Source organism: Meriones unguiculatus, chromosome 7 (genome assembly GCF_030254825.1).
Source record: "Meriones unguiculatus strain TT.TT164.6M chromosome 7, Bangor_MerUng_6.1, whole genome shotgun sequence".
NCBI lineage: Eukaryota > Metazoa > Chordata > Mammalia > Rodentia > Muridae > Meriones > Meriones unguiculatus.
Genome location: NC_083355.1, coordinates 12453511 through 12466363, shown reverse-complemented (window position 1 = coordinate 12466363; position 12853 = coordinate 12453511). Strand labels below are relative to the sequence as shown.

The window sequence follows — 12853 nt, the reverse complement described above, 5'->3', positions numbered from 1 at the left end:
TGCTTCTTAGTGTATGGTTGTTGGACTGACGTTGTGGGTGTCATCACTTGGGTTCCCACCTGGGAAGCACAGAACTCCCTCCTAAGCTTTCACTTCGTAAGATGACAGGTGACAGGGTGAAAGGCTGTGGCAAGTTTTGCTGCCTCTCTTACACAACTCTGTGTGGCATAGGAGTCACAACTGCATCCCCCTGTGGCTGTATCACAGCATGGGATACATCAACCAATGTCTCCTTCTTTTCTCCCTCAGTCTTTCTCTTCTCATTAATCTTCATTACAGTTAAACAGGATCAAAAGCATTGGCTTGTTGGGCTAGTGACTGTGGAATTTAATCAAGGCAATAAAAAGCTGAACATTCCAACAAAAATATGGAATAATCAAGCCAACATCATAACTACTTTTTTATTTCTTTGGTAGTTAGTTTATTTTTATGTATATAGCTGTGCATCTGTGTGCGGGTTTGTGCATGTAAAAGCCGGTACCCAAAGAGGCCAGAAGAGGGCATCAGATCCCTGGAGCTGGAATTACAGGTGGTTTTGAACCACTTCATTTGGGTGTTTGGCTCCTTTGCAAGAGCTGTAAGTGTTCTTAACTGCTGAGCTCTCTCTCTCTCTCTCTCTCTCTCTCTCTCTCTCTCTCTCTGTTTTTTTTGAGACAGGGTTTCTCTGGGTAGCCTTGGATTTCCTGGACTCACTTTGTTGACCAGGCTGGCCTCTGACTTAGAGATTGACCTGCCTCTGCTTCTCTGAGTACTGGGATTACAGGTGCTGAGCCATCTCTTTAGCTTCAACTTTTTCTTTAAAAAAAAAAAAGTGTTTGGTAATGATTTACCCAGTTTGGCATCATCCCCTAAGCTTTTACAACAGGGTATTGTACCCATGTAGGTATAGCAGCATTTCAAATTATCCCCAGTTCTTCTCTAATTGTCTTTGGAAGGACATATGCGACACTGCTTACTTCTTGTTTTTTTTTTTTTTTTTTTTTTTTCACCCACTTCTTGGTGGTGACTAGGGCAGAAAGCTGTCTTTTGTCTTCCTGGTATCCTCGGTAAGGGGCACAGGTACCCCCATGCTAGACAAGTGGAAACCTCTGAGAGTGAAGATAGCTCAGACAAGATGGTGGCCAGGGAGAAGGTGTGAGTCTGTCAGAGTCACTTCAGCCTCAGGACCCATAGCAGAATTTTTTTTTTCTAATAATTGGTATCCTTCTGACTTCCCATGATGCCCCAGGCTCATAAGCATCTCGCCAGGTTTTACAGGGTGGCTGGCTCTTCCAAGGAATACAAACGTTGATTCAAAGGGAACGGAAAAGCAACTGACTGACCTGCTGAGTCCTCTGGGACCAGCTATGAAATGTTTTCTGTGTGTGCCGCTTCACAAAAGCTTTCTGTGACTGTTTAGGGTGTGAAAATGAGTCCTCTCCTCTCTGTGTTTTGCACCCAGGAACCCCGGGAGGGACTGTTACACAGACGTGGCCCTTCCTCTCTATGAGAACCTCAACATTGTGGAGCAGCCTGTGAACCTGAGCGGCCTTGCGCAGAAGTATGCAGAAAAGGCGGTGGAGTTCATTGGTCAGGCCAGGTAAGGAGCGCAGTACCTTGCTCTTAGCCCCTCTTCCACACATACCAAGTCCTCCCGACTTGTGAGGGCCGAGGCAGAATTTCATGGTTCAGCAAATATGCATGCCTGTCTCCCATAGGCTAGTAACATTGGAAAATGGTCCTGGTGGATTCTCTGGTCCTGGGTTAGAAGGTCCTCAAGTACGTTTCTGAGGCCTTACTGAGGCCTTTGACTATTGTTTGATCAGCACCATGGTCATAGGCATTTTTCCTTCTCCTACTTGAGTGTAAGTTCCTTGAGAGTGAGGCCTGGCTGATGCATTCAGTGCACTCGGGGTATTTGTGAAATTCCTTTGTTAGCAGGATGTATGAGTTCCCTGCTGCTGCTATAACAAATGGCTGCCATAGTGGTGGCTAAAACCAATAGTAACCATAGTAACAAGTTCTCCTCAGGTCTAGATGCCAGATGTCTGAAGCCAACCTTAGAGGGTTACCATCAAAGTATGAGCATGGCTCATTCATTCTGGAGCCTCAGAGAATAACTGTTTCTTTTATCTTCTGATAGCTGTTAGTTTTCCTTGATTAGTTTTCTTTTATCTTCTGATAGCTGTTAGTTTTCCACATCATTCTAATCTCTACATCTATTGACCCCTTGCTATTTCTACACGTAGTTAGATACCCTCACCCCTCCATTTTTAGAAAGAGTCTCATGTAGCCCAGGCTGTGAAACTGACGATGTCCTTGAACTTCTTTCTGATCTCCCAAGTGCTGGAATATGCCACCACACCCAGGCTTCTTTTAAGGACAGTACTGATTAGTAGTCAACCAGGAGCCAATGAGGACCCAGTCCAGCACTCAGGAGGCAGAGGTCATGGCCAGCCAAAAAAAAAAAAGTCAACCAAGAAGTATGAAGATGGTCTCATCTCAAGATCTTTACCATAACTATCAGGTATTAATTAAAGTCTCCTTTTCTATGGAAGGTAGGATTCCCCAATTCCAGGACTAGATTTCAGGTATGTTTGGAGGTTACTATCCAGTATCCCACACAGGGTTCCACATACATCCATCTACAGAGCCTGCAAAGTAGGGCTGGAGAGCTAGCTCAGCAGTGAAGAGCACTGGGTGCCCTTCCAGAGGCTCCAGCTTTAACCCTCAGCACTCAGGCTCACAACCGTCTGTAACTCTACTTCCAGGAGATATGAGTCTTCTGGCCTCCAAGGGTGCTGCACACATGTGGCGCATAGACATACATGCAGGCAAAATACACACACATGTAATACAGAATTTAAAGAGAATCCTCAAAAGAACAGAAAGCAGGCTGAACATGGGAAAAACAGACCCCATCTATAGTGAGCAGCGGCTACTTAGCTACAGCCACTGCGGTGAGCCTGGGATGCAAGCCTGGGATATCAGATCTTTCCACTTTCTGGGAGAGACAGGAAACAGTCTTTAAATGTTAGAAACTGTCAATTAAAAATAGCCAAAAGAGGGCTCAAGATGGCTCCTTGGATAAAGATACTTGCTGCTAAGCCTGACGATATGTATTGAATCCCAGGAACCATGCAGGTGGAAGGGGAGAACCAACTCCCAAAAGTTGTTCTCTGACCGCCACACACATGGCCCTTCTGTATAAACTAAATTAATGTTCCAGAAAAACAGCTGAAAGTGACAACAAAATCCATCCCACTGTGTGTGAGGGCCGCTGTTGTATGTCCTTGTCCTGTCCCAGCAAATAATGACTGGAAAGTGTGATTGATTTAATCCTTCTTCCAAGATCTCAGACTTTTCAAGGGCAACGGAATACTTCCCTTAGGTCCACAGCCATTACTTAGTAAGAAAACAAAAATGTGCCGTATGGTTGCCTGCTCATGCAGAATTAAAATAGCTTCATTGTCAGTCCTGACTCAGAAAGGCAAATGGGACATCGGAAGAGGCAGAAAACAGGGAACAGGACAGGAGCTACCACAGAGGGCCTCTGAAAGACTCTACCCAGCAGTGTATCAAAGCAGATGCTAAGGCTCATAGCCAAATTTTGAGCAGAGTACAGGGAATATTATGAAAGAAGGGCAAGACAGAAAGACCTGGAGGGACAGGAGCTCCACAAGGAGAGCAACAGAATCAAGAAATCTGGGCCCAAGGGTCTTTTGTGAGACGGATACTCCAAATAAGGATCATGCATGGAGATAACCTAGAACCCCTGCACAGATGTAGCCCATGGCAGCTTAGTGTCCAAGTGAGTACCCTACTAAGGGGAGCAGGGACTGTCTCTGACATGAACTCAGTGGCTGGCTCTTTGATCACCTTCCCCTGATGAGGAGCAGCCTTACCAGGCCACAGAGGAAGACAATGCAGCAAGTCCTGATAAAACCTGATAGGCTATGGTCAGATGGAAGGGGAGGAGGACCTCCTATCATTGGACTTGGAGAGGGGCATGGGAGGAGAAGAGGGAGGGCAGGTGGGATTGGGAGGGAATGAAGAAGGGGCCTACAGCTGGGATACAAAGTGAATAAACTGTAATTAATATAACAAAATTAAAATAAAAAATAGCTTCATCTGTGGATACCTGAGCAGACCAACCCCTGACAGCAGGATCCTACAGCTCTTGCTTGGCCATGTTGGACTTTTCTAGAAACACCATCAAGGAGGGCAGAAGTGGCAGGTGAGGTAGACTCAGTTGCCTGTGTGTGCTCTTCAGAAAACAACCCATTATTTCAGTCCCGAACCTCAGAGCAGCATCCCAGGATGCTGGAGGTTGCATCTGAATAAGTCTCCAGACCTTTCTGAGAAATACTGTCAATGGTTTTCCTCAGCTTGGTGATGTAGACAGAGCAGAACTTTTCTGATCTGAAAGGTTGGGACTCTCCAGCTTCCTACAGCTTTGAAACGGTACTAGTTTCCTTTGCCCTGTGACAAGCAGATGCTTCATGGTTGGTGAAGACAGTTTTCTGGTGTTTAACAGAGCATCAGCCTTCTGAGCAGGAGGGAGGACAGCTGTGGCCAGGGACTGTGTAAGGTTCACTCTGCAGGGGTGGTAGAGCCTGGGGCATCAAAAAAAAAAAAAAGAGTGAATTTCTTAGTTAAAGTGAAAGATAATGAGTCACTGGCTTTTTAACTTTACAGAGGTAATTATGGTGCATGTGTTTGTTTAAGATTTGACCTGCCAATTCATCCATGACTTTCTCACAGTAGCAGAAAAGGTCCCTGGACCTGCTTGAATCTGTGTCATTAGTTTTATGTCAACTTGACACAAGCTAAAGTCATCTGAGAGGAAGAAACCTCGATTAAGAAAACTCCCCCATAAAATGAGGCTGTAGGCAAGCCTTGAGGGCATTTTCTTAATTAGTGATTAAAGAGGGAAGGTCTATAAAGAGAACCAGGCTGAGCAAGCTATGAGGAGCAAGGCAGTACACAGCACTTCTCCATGGCCTCTGCATCAGCGCCTGCCTCTGGGTTCCTGCCCTGCTTGAGTTCCTGTCCTGACTTCCTCCAATGATGAACAGTGATATGGAAGTCGAGGCCAAATAAATATTTTCCTTACCATCTTGCTTTTGGTCATGGTGTTTTATCGAAGCAATAGTAATTCTAACTAAGACAACACCTACCTTCCACTTGGACCTGCTTATCAAAACTGCCAGGTGATGTGAGTTTTTCACACATCAGACAAAGGTCTAAATAGGAGAAAAGGCAGAAAGTGGATGGCACAGGGCCTCGGAGCATGGAACCAACCAGTCCTATGCTGCTTCCCGGGAATAGGGCACAGAGGTCTTGGGAAGGGCTAGAATATACAGGCGTGGGGAGGTAAACTGAGATGGGTGCTGTCTAGGAGGATGTGGGAGAGATGTCTCCATGCTGGGTGAAGACTGTCCAGGTCCGCTACTTTGGGGTTCACCCCACTCCTGTGGACAACTCTACACTCTTGTTCTGCAAGCCCAATAAACTTGTTGATGCCCCAGGATGAACTCTGGTGAAATCATGTCATTGTGACCCTGTAAAGAGCAAACAGACATTGTTTATATCTCCCCAGGGAAGGACGTTTGGAAAAACTCGCCCCCCCTTTTTGACCTTCATTACCCCATCCCTACTCATTCCTACTATGGTGATGTGTTCCCTCCTCATCTTCCTGCCCAACCCAGATGCCAACAGACCAGGGCTCTAGATTCACTTTGTAGATACACTTCACCCATTCCTACCCCTCTTCTTCCTGTTTAGATGCTCTCTGAGTAAACGAACTAACAATATGTTAGCAATCATAGCTAATTTCCCCAGTGATGCCTCTGCCTCCAGTGGTCGCCATGCCTGCATACCGGCAGCTACTTACTCCTTGGGGCTCATGTGGTCCTCATCACTATTTTTTTTTTTTTTTTGAGACAGAATTTCCTATATAGGCTAGACTTGATCACCTCATGAGTGCTGGATTACGGGTGTGCACCACTGTTAAGTTTTGGATTGGGAGGTGCTGAGGCAAGAGGACCCTGACACAGATTGCTGGGGAACAGGAGGTTTGTTGGGCAAGTTGTCGACAGCATGGACCAACATAAAGAAAAGGCAGTTGTGAGACGTCCAGTGTTGGTGCTAGGGACTGAACCTGGGTCTCCTGTGAAGAAGTAATCGGGAAAAAGAGGAGTGATGGAGATGGGTGAAAATGGGTCTTCAAGGTGAATCTAGAGCCCTGGTCTGTTGTGCTGGGTGGCATCTGGGGTGTGAAGGAGGATGGGGAGGAGACACATCAGCGTGGTAGGAGTGAGTGGGGTGAGAAGTCACCACTCAGCCGTCTCTCCAGTCCCACCTCAAAAAGTTTTACCCCTGGTGTACAGGTGTCTAAAATAGGTACACACACCAAACAGGTACTGACAACAAATCATAAAAAGATTATTTTCAAACAATTCTTTGGCATATGTGTAATTTAACACTCATTAAAGATGAAATGTGCTTGTTTATTTTTACATGAAAAATTAAACCCTCTAAGGCATATATGTAGCACAAAATGGCAGAAGTATGTTTGGTGCCATTTTAGAAATGACTGGGAAGTCTGTCCTGAGGGTGAGCCAAAATTCACTGAGTGATTTTTAAAAAAGAAAAGAAAAGAAAAAAAAAGGAACTCAAGTCAGCAACTCAAACAGCTTTTATAAAAAATTGTTTTTATTATGTATATTTGCTTACATGTTTGTGTGCCAAGCATACTGGGTGTCTGTGGAGGCCATAAGAGGTTGTCAGGGTTGGGTTGGGTGGAGTGGTGGAATTGGAGGTTCTTCAGCCAAGCATGGTACCCCCAAGTCACATCCCCAGGCTGCTTTTCTTTCTTTTTATCTTGAGACAGAATCTCACTAAATTTCCAAGGATGGTCTTGAATTCATCATGTAGCCCAGTCAGTCCTTGAACTTGTGACCTTCCTACCCCAATTTCCCAAGGAGTTGGGATTACAGGCCTACACCATGAGACCATGGAGACTTTGCTTGGAGGTCTCCAGCTCTCTCAAGCCTTTAATTCTGAATTTCCCAGAGGAATCAGGTTTAGTATAGAACAGAGCCTTGATCTAAATGTCCCTGTGGTCACACACATCTTAGAGATTCCTTGTGGCTCTGTCTCCTAGAATTAACATGGTTGATGTAGTAAACAATAATAAGAAAAAGTGTTGGGCTATATAATGTTTGTTATTATTAGTCCTAAGATTATGATGGCAGTATATTTTAACCTGCTATCACAAATAATAAGACACAGACACCTGTTAGGTTTATAATTGCCTTATTTACCTTGGGCCAGGCAGATATTCTTACTTTTGCTGTCTGAACCACCTCACCATCCATCTCCCACCCCCCATGCCATTCTCCTTAACCATCCTAGCTCCATCCATAATCTTATAAATACTTTCTTTTATTCTTCGTCTGGGCCTTTCCACACCATTGCTGGAGTCCTTCCTCCCAGCTCCACATGTTTTTTTTCCTCCAGGATAATCCATCGTAGTGTCCTCCTTCTTTCTCTCTTTCTGCCCATCATCTGTTTGTTTCCCATGATTGATCCTCTCTGTCCTCCAAAGCTCAAGAACCTTAGCCATGTCTATCCTATTCTGCCCTGCTCAGGTACAGGCTGTTTAATTAACCAATCATATAAGTCTTAGGCAGGTTTACTAAACAAAGATAGGTGTAACCAGATCTTAAGGGCCAGTAACACGCATCAGACCAACCTCCAACACATGGTGGTCTGGATGCCTAGACTCTGAAGTGCAGCAAAGAGCACAGGCTTCCTTCTAGGCAGACATGAGTTTAAGTCCAGACCTTCTGTTACTACTCAGATAACCTGAAGGAAGTCCTTAAATCCATTTAAATTTCTGATTTGTCTCCTGAAATGACAACTTGAGGGTTAACCTGAGGATGGACTTAGACAGTGGTCCTGTGTCATAGCTCTCACTATTACATAAGACCAGCCATTGTAACAGTGCTTTGCTTTTCTAATCAACTAACCAGATAAGACTGTAGACAAATGCATTATCCTTGTGCCTTCAGGGCAGGGCCTGTGTCAGAGGCCCTGTAGAAGATCAGCCTCCTACAGAGGCTCTGAGATCTCCCATTTGTTTCAGCACCAGTGGAAGACCCTTCCTGCTCTATGTGGGCCTGGCCCACATGCATGTGCCTTTATCTGTGACTCCACCATTGGAAAAGCCACGGAACCAAAGTCTGTATCATGCAAGTCTCCGGGAGATGGACAATCTGGTAGGGCAGATCAAGGACAAAGTTGACCACATGGCAAAAGAAAACACACTCCTCTGGTTTACAGGTAAAGTAGAATCTGGCTGGGATCTAATACACAGGCACACGGGGTCTATGGAAAGCAGTGTCTGATCATGTGGCATCTTTAACAGGCGAGGGACTCACTGTGAACTTGGGGCCCTGATGATATTAATTTGCTTGAATGCTGAGCATGTTGGGAGCCAGGTGGGAAGAGTCTCCTGGCAAGATGTGAGGAGGACAGACACATGGTACCTGAGCAGAGGTAACCAGCCATGTGACAGAATGAAGTTAGTATAAATGGGTTATTTTAAGTTATGAGCTAGTCAGAGAAGAGCCTAGCTATGTGGTCTGAGCATTTATAAACAATACTTTGAGTCTCCTGAGTCATTTTTCTGGGAGCTTGGGGATGGGAGTAAATGCCCTACCTTCAACACCTTTTCTGTTTGGTTCTTCATGACTGAGTCACAAGAATGGTTGGGGCTGACGGAGCATGTGCTCTACTGGACCCACACATGTTAACCAGGACTCTCTGACTATTTACTCTTACTTGTTAGAGAGCAACTTTGGCATCGTGAACTTGTGTAGTCCTTTCCCATCTCCTCCCTGGTCCCAATGGTCATGGCTGCTGCTGGCCATATCTTTAGTCAGGTGGCTCCAGAAGAACTGAATTAATGATCCCTTTAAACAGCTCACATGTAGCTAGGTATCGTAGTACATAACACTTTGTAGACTTCTAGCACTTCAGAGTCTAAGGCAAGAAGATCTCCAGTTCAAAGCCAGGGTGGGCAGTATCGTGAATTTGAGGCTAGTCTGGGCTATTTTTTAGCAAGAGTCTGTCTCTTTAGAAAAATCTAAAGGTGTGTGTGTGTGTGTGTGTGTGTGTGTGTGTGTGTGTGTTGGGAGGGTTATGCAGATATTTTATGTCTCAGGTCTCTGTAGAAGAGTGGCAGCTAATTTGGATCAAGTTGAAACCTGGTTTTGTGTGTATGCTTCTGCGAGAGTTGAATCTACTCCTCTGCCTACTGTAAGGTTGAAAGATGCTGTGTGTGGAGTTCTAGGAGCATCAAGGTTGTTTAGTGAACAGTTGCTGGGTTCATACTAACAATAGCAATGGATTGCTAAGACTATATAAGTGGGATGTGAGAGCAGATGTTAAGATGGAGCTTACTGGGTCAGGGAAAGCCCTCCTCTCTCTGAGAGCTTAGTAGAGATGGGCTCACCGAGACAGGCTTTTACCTGAATGGTGATATGCAAGTCCAGCACTTGAGAAGCAACGGAAGGGGGCCCTTGGCCACACATGGTAAGCCATGCACTGATGTCCATGCCTACAAGCAACACTTCAAATGTAGGGGTCATGTTTGTCTTTCTGTTTGATCCCGGCTGTACACAGAGTTATGGCCAGAGAAGGGGTCAGAAAAAGTGTCCCTCAGAGACCCACTGACCATCTCCCATTTATTTTTCTGGTTTCCAGGAGACAACGGCCCATGGGCTCAGAAGTGTGAGCTGGCAGGCAGCACGGGTCCCTTCTTTGGACTGTGGCAAGTCCATCAAGGTATTAGAGACTCATACAGTGTGATCAGGTCCTACTTGGGAAGCTGAGTGCTGTCTGGGTGTGGGGCATTGTCTTGGGAACAGCTGCCTTGTGTCCTGGATTTTGGGTCGCTGTTAGGAAGCAGAGACATAGTGGCTCACCAGCCACCAACTCTCAGAAAAGAACAGAGAGAAAGTATTTGTTCATTATGGACCATCTCTTTCTGTCCCTTCTCTTTCACTCTTCGCTAAAAGACCAGCCTTTCTCATCCTGAGAAAGCAGTGCATAAACTGTCCAGTCAATATGCTTTGCCTTGATTTGTTAGGATGTCTGTGTTTTCATTCTCTGTCCCTTTCCTTCTCTTCCCCACCCCTCTCCATTCAACCATTAGTTCACATTATCCATTCAAGAAATATTTAGTACATAACTCTGTAAGGTTGGGATTTGTTATTCTGTTATTACTGTTGTTTGCTTGACAGGGTCTCACTATGTGGCCTTGGCTGGCATAGAACTTACTATGTAGATCAAGCTGGCCTCAAATTCAGAGATCCTCTTGCCTCTGCCTCTAGAGTGTTAGGGCTAAAGGGTATTTGTCACCATGCCAGGGCCTCTGCAAGACATTATATATGTCATCTTTAAACCTTTATAAGAGTGAAAGGTAAAAAGCAATGGCTTCACTTTAGATGAATAGAGAACCTCAAAGAAATTGAGTCACTTGTCCAAGGTCACACAGTTGGTGAGAAGCTAACCAGGCTTGCCTCTGTAGTCAAAGTTGGTGCCATCTCCACACACCCACCAGCCTCCTACGGCCATTTCTGGCTGCATACTTGTAACCTGAAAACATACTTGAGCCTGAAACTCAGCTCCATCTGTTCTGGAAAACTTCCCAACAAGGAAGGACTGTACCTTCTGAGGGAGAAGCTGTGCTGGGGACAGTCTGGTGTGTGGAGCAAAGGTTTGAAAAGTTCCATTTGCCTTTTGATGCACAGACTCCTCCTGGAAGCATTTGTTTTAGGGAATTGATTAGCCAAGGGCACAAGTGTGTATACATGAGCATGAGGATAAAAACAAGATGGACACCATTCAAGAACTCAGCGAGGGGAGTGTTTAAAGGAATGCCATTTAGAGGAGCACTGAAGAAACAGTAAACTGATGGATATTTATTGACTTGGAAATATTTACATTAAATATTTTTCAGTGAACGAAATAAGCTAAAAGAATAATATGCAAGGAATATGCACATACTTTATGTAACTATGCTTTGTGCCAAGTATAGCTTTATTACATAAAAGTAAGCTCATGTCTTCTCAGAAAATTGTGAACGAGGTATCAAAACTGCAGATTAGCAGCGATTACTCCGAGCGTAAGAGGGAGTTTACATGTGATTCGTAATCCCTCCCTCCCATGGCAAACTGTTACTGTTTCCTTAAAAAAACAAAACAAAACAAAAAAAAACCAAAAAAAAAAACAAAAGAGGGCTTGGAGGTGTGGTTCTGGGGCAGAGTGCTTGCTTAACACGTGGTTCTGATACAGAGCACTAAAAAATAAGCATAAAAACCGTAGAAAGTGCAGTGGTGCAGCTCAGTCTGTAGGGTGCTTGCCCAGCATGTAGCTCAGTAGGTAGGGTACTTGTGCAATGTGTAGCTCAGTCCTTTGTTCAGTCTCCAGCATCACGTAAACCAGGTGTGCTGGCACATGCCTATAATCTCAGCACCCAGAAGGTGGAGGCGGGGGAATCAGACGTCCATGGTCACCCTTGGCAGAACAGTAAGTTCCAGGCCAGCTGGGATATGTGAGACGTGTCTCAACAACAACAACAAGACAAAAACAAAAACAAGCCTGGCCCTGCCCTTCTTTCCTTGTCTGAGCATTTGTTTATCTCCTGCTGTTTCCTGTTCTTCCTACTTGTTGCGTACCTATTGTATGCCAGGAGCAGAAATCCCCTCCCACCCTGGGAAATAAAGACTAGCAAACCCCCTGACCTGAAGGAACCATGGTCCTACAATAGCACTTCTTGGGCTCTGCTGTGTAGACACGAGATCCTATGGGCATCTTGCTAAAATGAAGTTTCAACCCAAGAGGTCATCAGTTGATGGTGGTGTCTTGCATTCCTGTGGCACTCCAGGACAATGCTGATATCACTAGCCACTTTAAGAAACACCAGCCTAGAACAGTGTTGTCTGTGCTACCCGAATCTATACAGCTTCTATCTCTAGACCTGTAGTTCTTGGAGTTGGGTATAGTGGGACAATGCTTGTAATTACAGCACTCAGGACACCGAGGCAGTATTGCCACCAGTTGGAGACCAACCTGGGCTCCATAGTGAGTTCAAAGTCAGCCTGGGTGATGTAAGGAGACTGTCTCAAAAAGCAGATAGATAGATAGATAGATAGATAGATAGATAGATAGATGGATGGATGGATGGATGGATGGATGGATGGATGGATGGATAGATGGATAGATAGATAGGAGCAATAACCACAATATCAAGAACAAACAAACAAAAAACATGAGTCGTGTTGTTAGCTGTGTGAATTCTTCACAGGAAAATGGATCTCAGCAGCGAGTGTGTGTTCATGTATCTGTGTGTGTGTGTGTATGTGTGTGTGTGCACTCATGTGCTCATGTGTGTGTGTGTGTGTGTGTTGTGTGTGTCTCTCTGTGTGCTCATGTGTGTCTGATTTTCTGTGTCTGTCTGTGTGTTTGTGGTCATGTGTGTGTGTGTGTTTGTGTCTTTGCTGTGAAGCACCAGCTGACCTTGAACTCAAGCTTCTGCTTTAGCCCCATGAATGCTGAGATCACAGGCATGTGCTGCCATACCAACTAAGCTCAGCATTATTCACAAGGGAGGCAGAATCGGGATCTTCAACATTCAAAGAATGCTAGAGTTGGGAGAGAACTTGAGATCTATGTTCCTCCTCACTTCTTGGTAGGAAGTGGAGGCTGAACATTGTGAGCATGCACATACACAATGCAAATCAGGTTTACCTTCTACCAAAGAAAGAGAGCCTGACTGCAAGTCCCTGCTGTCCCCAGACTC

The 12853-nt window shown here is 45.1% G+C and overlaps 1 protein-coding gene across 5 annotated transcripts in view; it reads left to right on the top strand.

Annotated features, from left to right (window-relative positions):
* The window catches only part of Arsg (arylsulfatase G), a 124986-nt gene that overhangs the window by 81694 nt on the left and 30439 nt on the right, over nt 1–12853 (top strand). For all 5 annotated transcript variants that reach the window (XM_021655720.2, XM_021655721.2, XM_060386495.1 and 2 more), the window contains 3 exons: nt 1442–1579; nt 8132–8328; nt 9754–9834. In XM_021655720.2, the coding sequence (XP_021511395.1) occupies nt 1442–1579; nt 8132–8328; nt 9754–9834 (416 nt within the window). The remainder of the gene's footprint in view (nt 1–1441; nt 1580–8131; nt 8329–9753; nt 9835–12853) is intronic.